General features: G+C 44.0%; 1 protein-coding gene across 4 annotated transcripts in view; it reads right to left on the bottom strand.

Moving 5' to 3' along the window:
• The window catches only part of MGMT (O-6-methylguanine-DNA methyltransferase), a 124208-nt gene extending 112035 nt beyond the window's left edge, over window positions 1-12173 (bottom strand). Inside the window, exon 1 of one of the 4 annotated variants that reach the window (XM_038140433.1) lies at window positions 11520-12173. Coding sequence is in view for 2 of the 4 variants with exons in the window: in XM_038140434.1 (XP_037996362.1) it covers window positions 11520-11539 (20 nt within the window). In the remaining 2 variants the exon portion in view is untranslated. The remainder of the gene's footprint in view (window positions 1-11519) is intronic. The other 3 variants (XM_038140434.1, XM_038140435.1, XM_038140437.1) reach the window with 3 other exon arrangements.
• Window positions 12174-22714: the final 10541 nt, after the last annotated feature.

The raw sequence follows: 22714 nt of genomic DNA, 5'->3' as shown, positions 1-22714 counted from the left end.
CTCCTCCTTTCTCCTTCCCAGCCTCCATGTCTTTGGTGATGTTGGCACTCACAGATTGGTTTAGAGCAGAAAGTCACCATTCAATATAGATGATGGGCATTGGGGGAAAAGAATAAACATGGAACATGGAATGTGTGATATCAAAGATGGCAGCAGCCCCTGGGAGGGCAGTGTGCCTTTGTCTGACCTGCTGAACGGGCCACAGCAGCTCAGGAGAAGAATCTTTTAGATAAACAACAATAAACAACCTTGAGACCGGACAGCAGAGGACTGCTGAGTCTTTCTTTGAAGGCACGGGTTGGAGGAGAGACTTTTCCATCTCTCGGGGTCACCCCAATCCAGGGGAGAGTCCCGGCACTGGAGTAGAAAGCAGTCAGCATTTTCCCAGCTCAAACGCTGCCGGGGAGCACTGGACACCATTCCTGACCACAGGAACCACCCTGGCAGCTCTGCCCAGCCCCTCCACGATGAAACCTGTGTGTGTGTGCACATGTGAAAGCAGCAGCTGCACGGGAGCACCTATGAACCAATAAAGTCCTGCACCCTGGCGGGCTGTGACACTGATGGAGCATCGCCAGCAGCAGGATACTCAGAGAGGCTGTTCATCATCATCACCTGAGCACAAGCAAAACCCAACTGTGGGATGACAAAGCCAGGGGGACGGGCATCAATAAAGCACAGGAAAAACAAATGACAGGAAAACAACTGACTGGGAAGCTAAAGGACAAAGTTTCTAACTTAATCTCATTATTTCTTGCTCTGAGCTGGCAGAAGGAAAAGTCCTCTGCCACAGCCTGCAGACAATTCTGACTTCGTGTCTAAATCTACATTATGATGATAGTAACAGGAAAATAAAACACGATTTAGAAATCTATTAGTGCAAGTGACAATTTACATATATCAGCAGCCTATAGCAATAAGCTCTCAAAGGTCACAATTAACCAAACAAATTGAGAAACGCTCCAAACCTCACTTGCTCAGCTGACCACGACAGCTATTCAGAAATTGAGAAGCAATCAGAAAGTTTTTATCACCAGCAAGTGCCCATTTTAATAAGCAGCCAGGCAATAATGAGTGTTTGTCACTTGAAGAATTTATGTGCACTGAACAGGTTTAAATTTCTCAAAAGCCATCAGGAATTTATTTCTTACCCAGAATCAGTGAGAACCAGCAAAGATGAGCTGGTGGGGTCGATCTGCAAGAGATCCACCCTTGGAACTATTTTCATTTCATGAACAGGCATTCTAAGGAATTTTGGGAAGTTGGATTTAAGTAAGGCAAACACTGCAGGCTCCAAGGAAACCATCCCAACCCTGGACTGGTGGAACAGCTCCTGTTTATTCCTGGTGAGGAGAAGACAACTCCCCATCCCAGGGCCAGGCACCTCTCAGCACTGCCAATCTGATCAGACTCTGAAGGCTTTGACAGAAAATGAGAATGAGACGTGGGATGGAAACCAGCACTAAATGTTTAATATGATCTGCATTTCACAATTATTCCTTAAGTGTCTTTTCCCTGATAACTTTTTCCACTGCATGATCTTAGTGAGAAGATAATGGGAGATGCTGCTTTTGAATAAGTTATACATTTCCCCTGCTTTACTTGAACCTCACAATGCCACCATTATTAATATTTTTCCTCCACAAAACAGCAGTAGCCTTCCAAAGAAAAAGTCCTTGACCAAAATATCAGAGGATATTAAACTGAGAAGTGATCTACTGATGCAAATCATTAAATCTATTTGCATTTGCTTACTGAACCCTAACACAGAAATTAAACTACATAGTGTGGGAAAAGAGCTGGTTTTGCATGGTTAAAAGGAGACATCTTGGAAGATCCGAGCTCTATGTCATTAATTTTCCGTCTTCCCCTCATTAACAAGTAAAATGTTTTCACTGCTTGAAAAGTTTTAATAAATAGGAAAAAGCAGGGCAGCTGACATAAGTTTTTAATGTAATATACAAGAGCTTTTAATATTTTTACATATATTAATGTAAAAGCTAAAAATAAATGTTAAAAGGTTACATTTGTGAAGAAAGAAAAATGGCATTTACAGTTACAGGGTAAGGTTTTAGAATTTAACTCTTTCTCTCCCAGCCTGGGGTGCTGAGGAGCATTTGCCATTTCCCTGAAAATCCCTGGAATTGCAGAGATGAGCCACTGCAGCAGCACCTGGGGGTTAAGGACACACATTCCCTCCTGGCTCTGAGCTCCAGGGTGATTTACTGGGCTTTGTCCTACCAAGCCTTAAATTCTTTTTATAGAAGGAATTACGGGAGGCATTTTAAGAACAGCCATAATTAGTACAGGCACTGGCAGGGGGAGACCTTCGGGTTTCACTGAAATGTGGGAGCCAAAGTGGCCAGGGAAGAGCAGGAACTGCTGCTGCCAACTCCAGCTGGAGCTGGGAACAGCCATCCAACACCAAAAAGCCACGAGCTATCCCAGGATACATCACAAGGAGTGTCACCAACAGCTCAGGGTGGGGGATTGTTCCCCTCTCTCCTTGACAGAGTCCTGGAGAATTCTCCTTCAATTCCTGGAGAACTGTGTCCAGCTCTGGGCTCCTCTACATGAGGACCTGGAGCTGCTGCAGCAAATCCAGAGGAGGCCACAGAGATGCCCCAAGGGCTGGAGCCCCTCTGGAGCCAGGCTGGCACACCTGAGGGGCTCACCTGGAGAGGAGCAGCTCCAGGGAGAGCTCAGACCCTGCCAGGGCCTGGAGGGGCTCCAGGAGAGCTGCAGAGGGGCTGGGGACAAGGATGGAGGGACAGCACACAGGGAATGGCTGCCAGTGCCAGAGGGCAGGCATGGATGGGAGATTGGGAATTGGGAATTGTTCCCTGGCAGGGTGGGAGGGGCTGGGATGGAATTCCCAGAGCAGCTGGGGCTGCCCCTGATCCCTGGCAGTGCCCCAGGCCAGGCTGGACACTGGGGCTGGAGCAGCTGGGACAGTGGGAGGTGTCCCGGCCATGGCAGGGGTGGCACTGGGGGGGATTTGAGGTCCCTGCAACCCAAACCATTCTGGGATCTCTGCTGGGCAGTGACCCATGGCCCTGACCTGATGTTTCCAACCCTTGCCCATTAACATGGACAGTGCTGTCTCTGAACACTGCCAGCCCAGTTTCAGGGTGCAGAACACCAAGCTTTGCTGCTCAGCTGGGCTGTGTTTGTAACCCTCAGGGTTGGCTCCCAAACCAAGGCATGTCAGAACAGCCCAGTGGTCATGTTTTACAGTGCTGCTATTTTAAAACAGCAAAAACAACAACCAACTGTATTAGATAATATAACTTGTGCAGACACCCGCTTGAAAGTACCACAAATACGACTCTTTCTTTCTAGTGTGGAAGATACAGAGCTCTAATAGTGCTGAAAAATGATTCTACCAAAGAGGAGAGGGAGAATTTGTCTATGCAGCATCATCTCCTCGAGAAATTTCCCAGAAAATAAATCCTTTTCTGATGCCCTGCCCTGTGCTGTGCCACAGAAACAGCGCCTGGTGTGTCTTCACTAATGCCAGGAGTAATTCAGGCCAGGAGTGGAACCTTTCCACTGCCCCTGCCAGAGGTAGATTAATGCAGTGGAGCATCTTTCCATTGCAAATCCTTGCTGTAAGGATGGGAAAATGGGCTGCATAATGACATGGATTATGTTTCTATTATGGACCAGAATTAGTGGGTGTTTTGAATGTTGCCACTCTGCATCCTGGGTTTCCTCCCTGACTTCTGTGGTCCTCGAAAAAAAAATAAAAATTAGATGCACAGATAATGCTGGGAACAATTTAAAGCCACAGAGGTGTTTGGGGATTAAACAGAAGGTGTGAGCACAGACACACCTGGATGTGGGGAACAGGAATCCTTCCTGCAGCTCTCCTGGAGGGAGAGGACTGAACCACTGAAGAGTTTTCCTGACAGCTGTCTGGAAGAGCAGCCTGGAGAGCCTCAACTACCAAATGTGTGATGGCAGCAACGTGCAGGGTTTGAGGGGAACCAGCACTGCAGGGGTTTGTACAATCCCAGGATGGTTTGGGTGGGAAAGGACCCTAAAGCCAGTGCCACCCCTGCCATGGCAGGGACACCTCCCACTGTCCCAGCTGCTCCAGCCCCAGTGTCCAGCCTGGCCTGGGGCACTGCCAGGGATCCAGGGGCAGCCCCAGCTGCTCTGGGCACCCTGTGCCAGGGCCTGCCCACCCTGCCAGGGAACAATTCCCAATTCCCAGTCTCCCATCCAGCCCTGCCCTCTGGCACTGGCAGCCATTCCCTGTGTGCTGTCCCTCCATCCTTGTCCCCAGCCCCTCTCCAGCTCTCCTGGAGCCCCTTCAGGCCCTGTGAGGCCACACTGAGGTCACCCCAACCTTCTCCTCTCCAGGTGAGCCCCCCAGCTCTCCCAGCAGAGCTGCTCCATGCTCTGATCATTTGGTGCCTCCTCTGGCTTCTCTGCAGCAGCTCCAGGTCCCTGCTGGGCTGGGCTCTGCAGCTGGGGCTCACCTGGGCACAGGGGGTCTCTGGGCTGTGAGTGAACGGGCCCAGCTCCTGTCCAGCTTCTCATCCACCAAAAAATCTGCACTTTTATTTTCTTTTTTTTTTTTTTTTACACAGAACCCTCAAAGGCTTCTCTGCCAAGATTTCAGGAGAAAACCACAGCTGAAGCCTTGCAAAACCCACTCCTATTTGAATCCTGCAATGCTGCCTTTGACAGATAATAGAAATGCAGCCGTGCTGTCAGGGAAAATAACACAGCTAAAGTCTAGTATTGATTACAGTGGAGTTGCTCAAGATTCAGCTTCAGTAAGAGAGGAACGTGGGTGCTGCTAATCATGCAGAATTAAATTCACCAGCCAGACCTGACAATAAAACTTTGCCCACAAACCATTTCTAAAACCATGTGAAACCACATCTTGGAGCTGTACTGCGTGTCAGGATGAACTCTTAAAACACGCAGGAAGTTATTTTGTTTGTGTTTTGGAAACACCACTTCCAATAAAAAGTTTTCTTAGCTTGATGCAGCATAAACAATCTGTAGCATCTCCACAGGAAACTATGAAAAACCCCAGCCCAGTTTATTTTTAATAAAAGGAGGACCATGCTATATAATAACTCTTCCTGCCACATCCATTGAATCTGCTGAAATAAAGATTGATGCCTGGGTATTTGTAGAGACTTCTACCAGAGAAGGCAATATTTCTTTTTTTCTTTCTTTCCTATTTTTAAAAATACACTTTCCTGTTATTTTGAAGTAATTTGAAGTAACAAGCACCATCTCCCCCTTACCCAGGCATCTGCATGTTTTGTTTCCAAGATCAGGGGCAGAAAATTCAATGGCATTTGTGAGAGTTTTGTGCCACGAGTTAAAAGATTTTTGGAAATGAAAGGTTTTCTTTGAAAGAGGAACATTTATGTAAGAGTGATCTTCTGGTGACTGCTTCACACGGGCACCACAAACAGGCTCTCCCCTGGCTCACCAGTGTGAAAACCAAAGCTGTCAGCACTGGGAGGGGCTAAAAGGCCAAAATCCTGGATTTGAACGAGCATCACCCAGATGATCCAGGAGCTCTCTGAGCCAAGGCAGCACCTTGAGGGTGCTGGGCACGAGGCATTCAGAAGTAAAGAAAAGGTGGGAGTTGTTGTGGATTTGTCCACAGGCATGGGTGTTTTAACACAGAATTCTGGAATTGTTGATGTTGGAGAAGGCCTCCAAGATCATCAAATCCAACCATCAGCCAGCAGCACCAACCATGTCCTCAAGATTGGACCCACCCAGGGATGGGGACTCCAACACCTCCCTGGGCAGCCTATTCCAAAGCTTTACAAACCTTCCCATGGGAAGTTTTTTTTTCCTAATTTCCACCCTGAGCTGCCCTGGCCCAGCCTGGGGCCGTTCCCTCTGCTCCTGTCCCTGTTCCCTGGAGCACAGCCCGACCCCCCGGCTGTCCCCTCCTGGCAGGAGCTGTGCAGAGCCACAAGGGCCCCCCTGAGCCCCCTCTGCTCCAGGCTGAGCCCCTTCCCAGCTCCCTCAGCCTCTCCTGGGGCTCCAGCCCCTTCCCAGCCCCATTCCTTTCCCTGTTCCCACTCTCCTTTTAGAGCCCACCCCAACCCATTAATTTCTTTACCCCAAATTATGTCCTCTGGCTCCTTCAGGTTTTATCCTGCACCATTTTAAACAGAAAATCTCTGTTGTTACACAATATTCAAGGGAGAACTTGAATGAAGAAGAGTGGAGCCTCTTCCAAGCCACACTGCCAATAATCCTCCACTCACAGACGTCACCTCAGATGTTCATGGTAAACCAGGAATCCACTCCAAGCAGCAGAGAAGTCACATCCTCACCTCCTTCAGTGGGTTTTTACTGTGCCCCTGAGCTCCACTAAGTTTCTTAGCCTTGGCTGATGCTCAGTGGAAAAATAGGAGGAGTGGCACTCTCCCAAATGCCTCCCACTTGTGGCATCAAAGTGAGATATCACTCCCAGTAAATTTTACAGCATGAGGAATGAAACAGTTAGCAAAGTTGACATTTAAACCATCACCACTGGCTATGATTAAATACCTCAGAGATGAGCAGAGTGGTTCACACCTCTCCAAGTTATTGTTCTAGGCTCTTATCAGACTGCCTGCCCTGCTGCATCCTCTGCCTTTGCACGCACCTGAGATTCTCCTTCCATGTCTAATAGCTGGAAAGCTGCTTAAACTGAGATTCTGGAGAGCTTCTGATCATGTTACAGTGACAGAGAGAGATTGACTGAAACCCTGGTGAACTTCTTGAACTGCAGACTCACCCTGAAAGGCTGAGGCAGATTAATAACATGGGAAGGGCCAAACTGGCTCCTTGCTCCTCCTCCTCTGATCTCCCACAGGAGGATGAAGGGAAATGAGACACTAAGGAAAACTGCAAATAGCCTGCAGGGAGCACAGAGGGCAGACAAGATCACACGGCTCCTGAAAGAGCCCAAAAGGAGCCGGGGTGTATTCCTACAGCACCAGGAAAACGCAGGCTTTGACCATTTGTCAGGGTGCCCAACTTTCCTCCCCAAACACACAGGAAGCACCAACACCTCCTCTGCAGTCTCCCAAATTCAGGCTCACACCAACAACACACAATTCCTCAGGCTCCTCTGCAGCCCAGCAGCCCCAGAGAGCCAGGAGGAGCTGTCCCCAAATCATCCCCACCTTGGGATGTCCCACCAAGGATGGCAGTGACAGATCACAGCTGCTCAGCTGAGCTCTTCAGAGGGAAACTTAACTCGTGGTGGCAACCTGAAATCCCAGGTGAATAAACAACATTCCACGTGAGGGCTACGGGCATCACCTGGGATGTGTGCCCACCTTTCAGAGGGCAAACTGAACTTTCCTGTGACGCACAGCCAGCAGCAGGATGATGGTGGTCATCCCCCCGTCCGCCCAGCAGGATTTTCTAACCATACACTGAAAGCTGCTTAGTTTTCCTCAAAACAGGTTCTACTACAGCCCTTTCACTAAAACCCTCCAGTTCCCCCAGTGCTTCCCTGCCCCAGCACATGTGCAGCCCAGACAACCCCTGCCCCGTGCTGACCAGGCAGGGAGCTGGCAGAACCAGGGTGGAAAAGGGAATTCCTGAGAGGATCTGGATTTCTGCAACACAGGCAGAAACTGCTCCCTGCTGCCATCCCAATGCCAAGTCCGCAGCTCACGTTTCCAAAGCATTCTGCGCTGTAAATATTCAGCAGAGGGAAAAGCATGCTTTGTGTTACCTGCTCACCAAGGGGATAATTTACTCCTGCACCTCTGGAATGAGTCAAGGCTTCTCAAAGCAGAGTCATCCCAGTGTGGGAACACCACAGCTGGCAGCAGAAAACAAAAAAACCCTAATTCTGAAACTCCAAAGCTGCTGAAGACACTTTGAAGTAAAGTACCAGCGAAAGAAAGGGAGGTTTCCTTTTGGACATGAGCAAGAAGTGTTAAACATCTGCGATATTTCAGGCTGGGATGTTGGAGGAATATTGATCCAAACTTACCATTAGATTGGCATGTACTGAAAGAAAAACTACAGCAGCTGATATAGCATGAAATATACATATTATATACCATCATACTGTACAATATAATGATATATAGTACATATTGTATAGATATTGTACAATATAATATATATAGTACAATGTAATTTTATATATAATATATATTATATATAATAACATATATTGTACAATATAATTATATATAACTTACATTATATATATACACACATATACACACACACTATATATATAAAATTCATATATATGTATATATATATAAAATACATATATATGTGTGTATATATATATAAAATACATATACATATGTATATATATATAAAAATATACATATATGTGTGTGTGTATGTATGTGTATATATATATATATATACATATATATATATATATATATAAAATACTTAAGGGGTTTTTAAATATAGACTGTGAAGCTGAAGTTCTTAGAAATAGATACATTTGTCCAGATTAAGATGTCAAACCTTCACCTTCAGGGGCCTGTTTGGGTCAGGGCACCCTTATCACAGAATCCCAGACTGGCTGGGGTCCCTCAAAGCCCACCCAGTGCCACCCCTGCCACGGCAGGGACACCTCCCACTGTCCCAGCTGCTCCAAGCCCATCCGGTTCCAGGCCAGGGATGCACATCAAGGATTTCAGAAGCCTGGATAAAGATGCCTCCTCTCCAAGAGAAACCATCCCTCTGTGACGTGTCTGGAGTTTTAAACCCCGGCAGCTTCCCGAGGAGCAGAATAACCTCAGGTTATTACAATTAGTTTCATCTCATTAATAGATCAATTTCTTTCAAGCATACTGAAACTGGGTTTTACTTTGTTGCTTCTCCTTTTAGGCTCCATTATAGTCTGTGTTCTTAAGTTTTAAGGAGAGCCATCAGTGAGGAGGTTGTAATCTCAGGTGATTAATTGCACAGCATTTTACAAGCTGTAAAACAGAGCGAGATCTCCACAAAGCGATTATGCCATTAACCAGGGGCTCTTATCAGATCTTTCTACAACTACCAGGTTTGTCTGACAGATTGCAAGTCTTAAGTATTTATATATTTCAAAGGTTTACTTATTTTTGTTGTTAAAAAACCCTAAAATCTCTATTGATTGTTACATGCAATTCCACATGAGAAGTCCCAAGCACCGTGGAGCAGAATATTTATTACCAGACTTGTGCTCATTATGGTTCTCTCTGACAGGGGTCCATTAAAATCAATTTTTATGTTTCTTATAGTTTTTTTTTTTTCTCCCACCCAATGTTCTTGCCATGGTGTTTATTAGCCAGTTAGGAGAAACACCAGGCACTGCTTTGTTTTTATTTTATTCTGTCGAAAATAATGAGGCCAGATTTAACAACTATTCACTAGTGATGAGTAGAAGAGATTAAATGTTATACTTCAGCACAAACATTTACAGATGGCTTTAAAATTTTTAGAACTTTATCAGTGCTAAAGACAAAAGGAAGTCCCACCATTCTTCTTCAGATTTAAATTCTTAAAATAATCATAAAAACACCCTTCCAGCCATTAGCTTCAGAGTTATTCCTGAGTGACAGACCCTCTAATGTAACAATTTTTGCACATAAATCATGCAGCCTTTGAGGTTAAGAGTTACCAAGATGCCACTAATGCCTCAAGATGAAATGAAGTCAGCTCTCCACTGAGAAAAGGGAAGATCTAGAACAGGTGAAAATTAAAATTTCGGAAAAGGATCTAAACTGTCCAACTTCTGCTGAAGAACAAGATCATGACCAACTTCAACCAGAGAACATGAACACATTACAGGTGAGCAAACCAGACGTCCTGGTAAAACAAAACCAGATTTTTTTACCAGATGTTCTGGTGAAAGAGCAGCATCCATCCCTACAAATGGCTCTGAGAGCCCCCAGATCTTTTCCCTGCTCTTATCCCCCTCCCTCACTGACATTTACCCTTCACAAGGTGCAGATCCTCATCCCCTGGGCTGCCCCCCAGGCAGCTTTTGCTCTGCAGCAAAGCCAAGTTCCAACTTTGTCCTAAACACCCATTTATTCCCGTTCCTCATCAGCAGAAATCCAGAATCTGAAGGAAGTGCAGCAGTTATATCCCTGGAGTTGGCAAAACTGTGAAATCCAGAGGCTTTGGAGTTTTTGTAGGGGAGGTGAAATCTTATGCCAACCAGAACACACATTATGCCCCATAGTCCTGATTAATTTTACACCATTTCAGTTACAAGGAGAATAAAATAGGAAACCAGGAATCCTACAAACCCAGGGAAAACTGCAGAGGCAAACACAGGATGGAAAAGGACAAGGTTGAGAAAAGAAGCCAGACCTGTTGGAGTCTCGTCATTGCCGTAGCAGACTGTGGAAAAGTGGAATTTAATTACCAAACTCTGTTGAAAGACCACTCTTAGAGAAGTCTGAGAAAGCCTAAGAAATCTTGATTTTGCCGAAGAAATTTGGCATGGAAATTCAGCATCTAATTCTGCATGAATTCAACATTCCTCCTAAAAATGTCACTGAGCATTTCCTCACAAATAGGGAAAAAAAATGAAAGATCTGAGCAGGACAGATGGACCCCAGCAGACTGAGCACGACTTACAGCACACAGGAAAAGGCACTGGTGCCTCCTCAGCCAGGCCTGGACTTGAGGCATCATCTCCACTGCCACTGGGATCTGTTCCAAACTCCAGCACACACTGCAGCTCTGGGAAAGCAACTCCAGCTCTCGCCAGTACTACACAGTAATTAAAACTATCAGTCAATCCTGCTTCTACCTGTTGGAGCATAGATCTATATATAAAAAATATTAAAAAATTTAAAAAAATAAAATACAAAAATAAAAATAAAAATATAAACATAAATATTAAATTTAAAAAGATAAATATATAAAATATAAAATAAAAATATTAAAAGATGAAAATAAAATATAAACATATAAGAAATAACAAATAAAAATTAAAAATATAAAAATATAAAGATAAAAATATAAAGATTATAAAAATATAAAAAATAAAAAATAAAAATATAAAATATAAATAACATAAAAATATAAAAACACAAAAATATAAAAATATAAAAATATAAGAATATAAAATTATAAAAATATAAAAATATAATAAAAATATAAAAATAATATGAAAATATGAAAACATAAAAATATAAAAATATAAAAAATAAAAAATAAAAATATAAAATATAAAAATATAAAGATATAAAAATATAAAAATAGATGTAGGTCTGCAAGGTTTGTGAGGTGTGCAAGATTTTACCCTCAGTGACATTTATATGTGTGCCAAAAATTAAGGCAGGCGGGAGATTCTTTAAAACTTACATTAAAACCACTTGTAGTTTCAAATGTTTGATAATATTTTTGAGGCAGCCGAGGAATTGATGTATTCTGGAGTCCTCAAGGGCACAAGGGACTCCTCCCAGTAGGATCAGCAAAAACAAGCGTGCTCTCAGCTGCTCTGGGCAATCTCCTTCCCCCAGCACAAACACAAGGGCAGGATCAATAGGACATGAACTCACCCACTTGGCAGCAGGCGCATTTTGGGAAGTTTTATTTCATGGACGCCCGTCTCACAGCCTGAGATCTCGATCCTGCCCAGGGGGCTGAGCAGAACCACCTGCTTCTCACTGCACGGAGATCCTCCCTGCCTGGAATTCACCTGTTCAAGGAAATAAAATCCTCTTTAACTGCGGGGATTTGCACCAAGGAACAGATTCGAGCAGTTTTCAAAAGCAATTTGAAAAAAAGGAAGACAACAGTGAACTTCAAGTTTCCTCAACTATGGCATTCACTTTCAAAATTCCAACTTAAAATGATCTACCTTCAGGAGTCAGCATCTAAATCAAAGTCTCAAAAAAACCATTAACTAGCAGCACAGTGATCTTCATAAAAACGTGAAATAGCAGCAGTTTCATGGCTGGTTTATCAGCTAAAATCCAATGTGTTGTGACACTTATTTAAAACAGGACTGTTGTGACAACAAAGTAGATTCAGTGGTTTAGAGCAGCAGTGTTATGCAAATAACAGCTGGAACACAAATAGAATATGTCTGCTGGAAAAGAAAACACATGAAAAAATCAATCATTCCTTAGGAAAAGAAGCATATTTTTATTCCCATTGTTACCAGTCTGCTTTTACGATTACTGATAGGATGTAGCTGGAAACAGCTGCCAAGTATTTCTCAATATTGGACAAGACCAACAACAACAGACTTGTCAAATTCATCTTGGCTTTAAAAAAAAACAAAAACCCAGTCTGGAAGTGTGAGTTGTATTCCCAGTTTGGTTTGTGCCATCACTGCAGCAGGACGGGACAGAACACCACCAGTGTCCTCTGCAGCACCCAGACACCAAACCTTTGGTCCTGACCACAGAAAGTCCTGATCTCCAAAGAGCTCAGCTCTATGAAACTGGGAAAAAAGTGAAAAACTGAGAAACTGTGAGGCAGCACAAGGTAACTCCACCAGCAAACATGGAATAAAAGGCTCCTACAACTGTTGGGGATGGAAGGGAACTTAAAAATTATTATTTCCACACCTTCCACTGTCCCAGGCTGCTCCAAGCCCCAGTGTCCAACCTGGCCTTGGGCACTGCCACGGATCCAGGGCCTGCCCACCCTCCCAGGGAACAATTCCTTCCCAAAATCCCACCTAACCCTGCCCTCTGGGAAGCCATTCCTGTCCCTCAGGTGCAGGACCCTACACTTGACCTGCTGAACTTCATGAGGATTCCTGCAACACCATAAGAACAACAAATTTCTTGGATTTATTTTCTTTACTTCCCCGTGTTCAAGGTTTGATGGGGCTTAGAGCAACCTGGTGCAGTGGAAGGTGTCCCTGGCCATGGCAGGGGATGGGATGAAATGAGATTTGAGATCCCTTCCAACCCAAACCATTCTGGGATTCCATGAATGCCAGAGCAGGGTGCAGCAGGAGCCAGGAAGGTCCAGCAGGGTGACTTGCAGCTGTACAATAATTAGCTGTTTTCCAAATAAGAGAATCTTTTCAAACCCCATTATTAAGTGCTGTGGAATGAAGTCACATCTGTGAGTAATATAACCAGCATGAGAGGGCAGAAAAACCATCGAGCTGACAGTTTTGCATAACTAGAGCAAAAGTAAACCTAAAGCCCTGGATTTTGGGAAGCTCTTATGCAATTCCTCCGTTACGGACACGCAGCAAGCAGAGTAAGCTTGGACAAGTCCAGGAACTGCAGGTTCCCTGTGTTTATTCACTTGGACTGCATCCCCAGCTGCTGAATAATCAAATGTTTGGTGGCATCACAAAGAAACTCCTTTCCACCCAACTTTTTCCATGTTCCTTCTCCCTCCTGGAGGACATGGGAGAACTTCTTTGGAGCAGCATCTCATTGCAGAAGTCAGCAAACAAGCAGCCAAATTTACATATGTGGCAAACCAGCACACATTCTTCATGTTTATTGGTGTGACAGCCCTGAACCAGACGCACTGAGCCTCACTCCACGTGCTCCACGACTTTTCCATCAGAACAAAAACCCAGGACGCGGGGAGCAGCAGAGAACTATCAATAACCCTCTGAGCTCCCTCCAAGTTGAACTAAGCTTTATGGATGAAACCCTGAGTGACTGCAACTCCTATTTGCAGCCTTGTTTATCATATTCATCGGGCAGCAATATTCAGAAGGGTTTCTTTTGTAAAAGAACGAGGCTGCAGGACATCAATCCACATCCATATGCAGTTGGGTTGGGATGCTGCAGGATGAAGGATGCTGCAGGATGAAGGTCACTGACAGATGTACGATGCACACTCCTCTGTCCCGACACTAATTTTGTTATTTGGGCTGGACAGGAGGAGACATTTCCTCTCAGAATGGGTTGTCAAGCATTGGAAGAGGGGAAGTGGTGGAGTCACCATCCCTGGAAGTGCTCCAAAACCACGAGGATGTGGCACTTCAGGACGTGGTTTAGTGGTGCTGGTGCTGGCTGGACACTTCCCCTGGATCCCTGGCAGTGTCTCAGGCCAGGCTGGACATTGGGGCTTGGAACACCTGGGACAGGGGAAGGTGTCCCTGCCATGGCAGGGGTGGGATTTAAAGTCCCTTTCCAACCCAAACCGTGATTTATGAAAAATTGGAAGAATTCTGATCAGCTCCTGCACCATCTCCACCTTCATTCTGCCCTTCCACTGCAATACCTATAATTCTGTATCAAAATATCTCATAATTTCGGTATTAGGTAGAAAAAATACAATTTTTAGAGAGGAAACATCTCCTGCCAACCTCTGGAGTCTTCCCAAAGAAATAAAACCACAGGAGCAACATTTGTAAGTTTACATCACTAGATTGCTAAATACAGCAAACTGGAAGATTGTAATTTTATTTAAATTTGCATGAAGCAGTTTTCACACTACAGTAAGTAATTCAAATATTTCTATGTTCTGTTGCTCCTAACACCCCCAAAAACTCCTCTGGACATTGGCCTGACATCCTAGAATCCAATTCATGTCCATAATGATGAACAGAGAAATAGAAACGGCAGAGAAATCTTGAGAATCAACAAGGCTTAAAAAAAAAAAAAAAAAATCTGTAGCAAAGCATTTCCATGCTCCGCGTTGTCCCAGAAAACAATTTTGTGTTTTCCAGAAAAGTCCAGAGAGCAAGGCCTGATTTTCCTTTCAGTATTATGGAGAACTGAATCCTTCCCATCAGAGCCCTATCTCTGATGGATCTCCCCTCCGCAGGTTTTTCCATTTCCTTCACTCTGCCTTTACAATATAAACCCACCACGCCAATATCAAAATATTAACAATAATCCCCTCTGCATCTGATTTAACAGGGGATTTCCATTAGGCTACAACATGGAAGTCCTCACAAATTTTTTTTCTTTTCCCCTCAAATATTTCTGAGAATCAAGGCAAAAAAATAACATATTCAGCTGGCAAATCGAATGTGGCCTCACACATCCTGCAATTGGATTTTTTAAAACCTGCATTAATCAGGGAGATGTCCCAGTTCCTCCAAGAAAGGGGTCTCGTGATCATTTTCAATTTAACCAAGTGTTAATTGAGCAATGTGTGATGGAAATACAACCAACAGCAGGAAACTGCATTGCAATTCTTCCCCCTCTTTCCCTCAGACCCCAAAATGGTCCCATTTCCACCATTTCTGGCCAAGCCACAAATGCTGCACATTTGGAAATGCTGTTTGGTTCTTCACACTCCTGTGGGACTGAAGAACCCACCCAGGCACCTCAGGAGGTTTCTCACACAACCCTGCTCCCATGCTGGGCTAGGAGAGAACCACACACCGCCTTCCAACACCAAAAATCACTGTCAGAGGACCCCAGATTGCACCAACCACAGGAATTCCAGCCCATAAAATCTGAATTTCTGAATGTATTCATCCACTGCACTCACTACCTGCAGGTGGTTCCCTTGGAGGTGTTGATACCCACCCCAGCAGAGGTGTGACCAAGCACCACCTTGTTCATTTACTTCCTATTCTCCACAAATTTATCCTAAAATCTCCAACCCCTTCCCATTCTCCATAAATTTATCCTAAAAACTTCATCACTTGCCATTCTCCACAAATTTATCCTAAAAACTCCAACCCCTTCCCATTCTCCACAAATTTATCCTAAAAACTCCATCACTTGCCATTCTCCACAAATTTATCCTAAAAACTGCATGGCTTCCCATTCTCCACAAATTTATCCTAAAATCTCCATCGTTTCCCATTCTCCACAAATTTATCCTAAAAACTCCATCCCTTCCCATTCTCCACAAATTTATCCTAAAATCTCCATCGTTTCCCATTCTCCACAAATTTATCCTAAAAACTCCATCCCTTCCCATTCTCCACAAATTTATCCTAAAATCTCCATCGTTTCCCATTCTCCACAAATTTATCCTAAAAACTCCATCCCTTCCCATTCTCCATAAACTTAACCTAAAATCTCCATCGTTTCCCATTCTCCACAAATTCATCCTAAAATCTCCATCAAAGTCCTGACCTTTGCATCAACAAACGAGCTGCAGTTCACCAACACCTGCCCTGTTTTGGTGGTGCCATAGAATATCAGGGACTCACCAAAAAAAGCTACTCCAGCTGGGTTTGAGGATGATCAATAAATGCCAGGGAAGCTCTTCCTCCTCCTAATTACAGGGAAAAAACACCAGGCCTGAACTCTCAGAGAGTCCTTCTTTTGAGTATCTCAAACCTGCTCGCTATTGACTCCAGTTTTGAATTAAAATTCAATCAAAACTCCAAATATTGGATTTAAATTTAAGGGGAATACATCAGAGTTTGGCAATTTGCTTCTTCATTTCAGTCACCCTTCCTGATGCAGTAAGTTTGCATCCTCCTCCTAACAAAACCCTTGTCAAATCCCATCAGGCAAAGCAAAAATCCATCATAAACCAATGCTTGCAAAATGATTTAGTGCCAAAAAGCCTCTGCCCCTGGTGAGGCTGCCCATGCCAGTGGGCCACCCAGCCAAGGATTGCACTGAATTCTCTCCACATCTCCTTAACAGTTGAAAACTTCCTGTATTTGTTTTACTGGGTGCTGCCTGTTTATTTGAAAGGAAACAATCCATTGTACGTAAAGAATATGGGAGAAGATATTAATAGTAAAGGTAATGCATTTCTGCACATATAGGGCAGGGTGGAGGGGGATTGTCCAACCTTATGGGCCTTGTCTTAGAGGAAAAAGCCATTTTTTAGTGTTTCAAGGCAGAGAAAGATTTAAGGGCTGTGAATAGAAGACAGGATCCATACAATCAGAACAATCTAAAAATCTACTCCTGTTAATATCTTGAATAATCATCTGTATTTTCACCTTACAAAAGCTACTGTTCCAACAGAACAAAGAGTTTATGTACTAAAATAATTTTACAGCAGGGAAGCAAGAAGGAAAGAGTTTTGTTGGAATTTTCACACTAAAAGTGAAATATATCGAAAGCTAAAGTGAAATATAGTGAGATTTGAATATATTGGAATATTAATATCACTTTGCTATACTGGAATAAAAGTTAGAGAGAATTAGAAACATTTCATTCTCAGTCTTTTTGCTTATTATGAAATGTCTTTTTGCTTATTATGAAATTTCTTTCCAAGATAAAATACAAAATTTTCTAAAAACTGCTTCCTCCTTTCGAAAAAAATGAGTCCAAAGATTTCCAACTAAATAGAATGGTGTGAACTCCAAAGAAATATGAAGCTGGGGCTGCCCCTGGATCCCTGGCAGTGCCCCAGGCCAGGCTGGACACTGGGGCTGGAGCAGCTGGGACAGTGGGAGGTGTCCCTGCCATGGCAGGGGTGGAATTGGATGAGTTTTAAGGTCTTTTCCAACCCAAACCATTCTGGGGTTCTGTGATAAGGATCCTGATCCAGACACACCCCTGAAGGTTTGACATCTTCATCTGGACAGTTGAAGATGTGAGAGAAAGTTGTCCTGAAAGGCAGGAAGCTCCTTGTCCAAAAAAGCAAGGGTTGGCTGCCCTCTGACCAACACCCCTCATTACTTAAAGGAAAAATAATTTCTGAACCAGGTAATGCCCAATTCCAGTATCACTCCACTCACAGCAGCCTCCAAACATATGGAAAAGTGTCAGTCCAAAGAAAGCCAAGTGCCTTCACAGGTTTTAAATTAAGACAAAAGCTAATTTTTGAGGAAAAGAAGATGTTGCTTAAACCCAAGAATAAAGTCTTGAAACCAAACAATCCTCTTGGTACCTAATCTGATGCAATTCTGTCAATAAAACCTGCTAAAAACAAAGTAACTTTTAAAACTACCTGTAATGTTCTAAAATACAAGTCCTTTATATCCTGCTGCAGGTTCCTGTGGAACGAGCAACCCTGACCTGGACACAGGGCACCTCTTCCTCCTCCACAACCACAGTCTCTGCTGGGTGTACTTCTCCTTCCTACAGCATCCAAAACAAACTTTCAACTTTCCAGCAAAAAGCACCGGAGATCCAGGTCCATGGAATTCTCTCCTGGCTGCAGGAACAATAAACACCTCTCCAGCTGAGCCTCTCAAGCGAGAGCAGCACTGAAAGCCTGCAGTGCTCTCCTGGTGTCTCACTGCTTCTCTGAGTAAATCTAACCCTGCTTAAGCCAAACCTGTAACTTCAGAGGGTATGAAAACAAAACCTCCTCATTTCCTGGTGCGGGAGGTTTGGAAAGGAAATGTCAGACAGACTGGAAGCAAATCCAGGGTTAGTTTGGGGTGATGCAATTTCTTTACCTTCCGAAGAACTAATCCCATAAAAATGCGAAGGTACAGAATCAAGCTGCATATTCTGAACATATACAAATATACACTGGCATAAACACTCAAAATCAGTGCCCCTCTTCCCTTATCCAAAGGCCCACTTCACACAAGCCCCCGAAAAACCAGGGGGATACGTGCTCACACGGAGCAACATTTGCTTTCTACGGCATTTCAAAAGTCTTCGAGGAGAGCAAACACGTAATTCTTTATTAAACAATCAGAGACAACAAAAGCAAGTTCCTGTTGTCCCATCGCATTATCCTACTAATCCTCTTTGGATGGCACCCAGAAGCCCCCGAAATGCCAAGCTGGGGAAGTGCCTTTCCAAGCAGTGGTCGCCTCTGGCTCTCTGGCTGCGCCTTCAGTCGGCTGCTTTGGCAGGCGGGAGCGACGACCAATTCCCAGCACCCGGGGCTGGCCCTGACTGCTTGATTTTACTGGAAGGGCACTGAAATTGTAACAAACCCACTTTAACTCCCCTGCAAGGGGCAGGTGGGTCACAGCTCCTGCGTTCCAGACTCAACGAGTGCAGTTCTCAACTCCATCTGCTGCTCACGCCAAGCCTGGATTGGAGCTGGTACTTGAACAGCAGACCCCAGCGGGCTGCTCAAACAGGAATCCTGGTGTATTGTTTCCTCCAGAACCTCTCCAAAAACAAGTAAACACATCCTGCATCTTTCCCCAGCTATTACTTATACAGGAAATTTAAATGGGCTGCAGGCACAGCAGCCACGTGGCACTTGAAGCAGATACCATAATAAAGCACATATACATCAATCAGGAAATTGATATCCTGTGATATCAACAGCACAAAGCAAAGAATAACACTTGATCTACGAGGTGTATTCCTACCCAAACTATTCTCAGCTTCTACTGACACACAGAACAGAAGAAGTGTGGTGTTAATTAGTTTAAAAAATTCCTGATCATGGTGGGGACATGGAGTTATTCAGGGCATCTCATCAAACTGGGGACTGCCAAGAGATATTATAATTAATTAAACTGGGTAAGAAACGGAGCAGCAGGAGGAAGGAAAGTGGACAGGAAAGTGCCAGATATTCCTGGAATAATCAGATTATGGCAACAAGTGTGTGCACCCAGGTAGCGGGTACCTGCAAATCCCACCAGGAACCAGCCCAAAAGCCACGAGTCCTGGTGTCACTTCCAAGGGGAGGGGAAGAACATTGTCCCTCTTATCCTTCCAAGGACCTACCAAAGGGATTAAGTCCTCCAGCTCCTCATTTTTGAAGCTGGAAATCCTATGGCAGAAGATTCAGTTAGAAGCACTACAAAGCAATGTTATATTTTGTTACGTTGTTCAATATTTTAACATTGTCAGAGGGAATAAAACACTGATTTTTTTACACTTGCAATATATATATTTAAAAATAATTAAGGATTTTGTTTTCAAACAATAAATAAATAAATACACTAAAGAATAAAAAATTAAGAACCTTGTCTCTTAACAATTAAAGGGTCCCCAAAAAAACCCATTTTGTTGTTACTGGGTTGAGTTCCAACAAGTCCCTTTCAACTCAGGATATTCCACGACTCCAAGAAATCTCATGCAAAGGAAAAGTCATGGTGCAGTAATCTTAATTTTCCAGATGTGTTCATCACTTCAAGAATGAAATCCAAGGTACTGGCTACAAATCTAGTTATCGATGTACAGGTACAACTCCCTCTGTGCTGTGCCCAGCTCGGGCCCCTCAGGACAAGAAGGACATTGAGGGGCTGGAGCGTGGCCAGGGAAGGGAACGGAGCTGGGAAGGGGCTGGAGAGCTCCTGAGGGAGCTGGGAAGGGGCTGGAGAACTCCTGAGGGAGCTGGGAAGGGGCTGCAGAGTTCCTGAGGGAGCTGGGAAGGGGCTCAGCCTGGAGCAAAGGAGGCTCAGGGGGCCCTTGTGGCTCTGCACAGCTCCTGCCAGGAGGGCACAGCCGGGGGGTCGGGCTCTGCTCCAGGGAACAGGGACAGGAGCAGAGGGAACGGCCCCAGGCTGGGCCAGGGCAGCTCAGGGTGGGCACAGCAGGAATTCCCCCATGGAAAGGGGGCTCAGGCCTTGGCGCTGCCCAGGGAGGGTTGGAGTGCCCAGCCCTGCAGGTGTCCCCTGGAGGTGGCACTCAGGGCTGGGGATAAGGTGGGGATGGGCACACCTGGGACTCGATGATCCTGGAGGGCTTTTCCAGCCTCAGGATTCTGTGATTTGAGGATGTACTCCTTGAAAACCATCGAGGGGCTCGCTGTAAGAGTGTGTTCACACTTTTCTGTAAGAGGTTGTACTCTGAGGCACAGAGAAATACAAAATTCACTGCCCAAACCAGCACCTGACACAAACGCACACACACAGAGCCTGGAGTGCTCGGCTCTCACAGGCTCAGCCTGATGTAAATACATGGCAACTACTCCAACACGAGGAAAACAGATGAAATTTTAATCAAATGAGCCTTGTATCAGGTTCAGGAGAACTGAAAACAGGCTAAAAATGAAAAAAAAAAACAAAAAAAACAACAAAAAACCAGCAGAAGAATGACTTTAATATTGGGTAACATTTCAAGTTTTTATCACCTAAATCCACAAAATTCCTGATCTTCTCCTGCTTGTCTTTGCAGAGCTGGAGTCAGGACCAGCTAAATAAAAGATAATGCAACTAGGCATAACACAATAAAAGATATTACCTTCCCAATGCATTATTGCTGCCAATTATAAGAATCACTTCAACTTAATTTCAAAGGCACAATCACCCTCAACTGTAACAGTCTCTTTTTTAAATTTCAAACAGTATTACATTAAGGCAATAACTCACCTTCCAGCTATAATATCAGTCTCCCTTATTGCAAAAATACATTTCATAAATACTTCTCATCGACAAGTCAAGCTAATTCAGGTTAATTTTATTGTATTTTGGTGCTATCTCACATTTGTGTGCAATTACCTTTATCATTTTATTGCCGTGCCAGAAAGTAATCAGAACAATTATTTGAAAAAGGAGGGGTGTAAATTCTAAATCACACTTGCTGGCATTTTTGATAAAATAGCAGCTTTATCTCAGGAAGTGGCAGGGACATGGGATAAATCATGCATCAGTCAAGTGTAGCTGACCCCCAAGTGCATTGCACAATATCAGGAGTGCTTCAAAAGAAACTTTCCTATATAATCCATCATTCTTTATAATACCAAAATAGCTCTACCTGAAGAGTAGGAGCTGGAGAATAATAACAAAATAAATCTAAGCAATATGAACAAAACCATTAATAGTGCTCCTTAAGCTGAAGGAGAGTCAGGAGTGAGGGAAGAATTTCGCTGAAATTTCTGAAGTGAGCCGAGCAGCAAAATGTGTATTAGGGATTCACTAAAAACACAAAATTCAGGGAAATAAATACAAAGATTTGTATAAAAATCTGTAAAGATTGTATTAAAAAACCAGAGATTTGTATAAAAAATACAAGAGTATAGTCTTGGCACACACACATCTGGATTTTCCTACAGTTGTCCATCCCTGCTCGAGTCAGGACAAGGGTTTCACTATTAACAGAGCAAAGCACCAGGGTTAGTACAAGAATCCATTTAATAACTTCAAATTTAACTGCCAGAAACCCAGCGAGGAGCAGAATGACATTTACAGTTTTCTAATGAAATACAAAAACTGCCACATTGTCAGAGGAACAACAAACCCAAATTCCTAAACACGGAGCTAACCTGAGGTCTGGTCACCCAGAGCCCAGCCACCTTCCAGCCAAACCCAAACCCAAACCCAAACCTCATCCCTGGTCACTGCAAGAGAATCAGGGAAGGAGTGGGAGGCACAGGCAGTGATTATGGAAAATTCCCACGTCTGCCTGCTTTCCCAAAGCATTTTTCAGCAGCCTCCTTAAAAACTGTTCAGCACATTGCACGGGTGATAATTGATTCCTGCAAATCCATGGCCAGGCACACGCTGGGTGTCACCCCAACGTGGGGCTGTGCAAACTGATCACACACTGAAAACAGCCCGAAAATCACCAATTACATCAGGACATAAATATTTAATATGCATCCAGAGCACAGGGAAGTGTCTGCACAGTCCCCACAGCGGAGTTGGAGTGCTTTACCTCAAACCTTCTGTCTTCCCACATATCAAAAGGGGAAAACTCCCCGAACAGCTCAAGCTGCACCTTTCAACTCCACGTGAGAGACGGGGAAATGAAAAGGTTAGATAATAAATTATTAGTTTCGTGTCACTTGCCAGCTATATCACACCTAGCCTGCAATGAGAGGGAGCCAGGGATTCTCCCTCCCTCTGCTAAAAGGTGTTTGCAACTGGAAGATGCATAAATGTGACTAAAGAGATGATGGTTCAAAAGAAAAAAGCGAAGCAATAATTTATTTACCTGGATTTCTTCCTCAACCATTCTGTTTTAAAAAACAAAAGCGATTTGCTTTTGTAGAAAAGAAGTAAACAACACAAACCAGCAAAACGCTCCTTCCA

Source organism: Motacilla alba, chromosome 6 (genome assembly GCF_015832195.1).
Source record: "Motacilla alba alba isolate MOTALB_02 chromosome 6, Motacilla_alba_V1.0_pri, whole genome shotgun sequence".
In the NCBI taxonomy this organism is placed as follows: Eukaryota; Metazoa; Chordata; class Aves; order Passeriformes; family Motacillidae; genus Motacilla; species Motacilla alba.
This window is presented reverse-complemented; position numbering and strand designations above follow the sequence as displayed.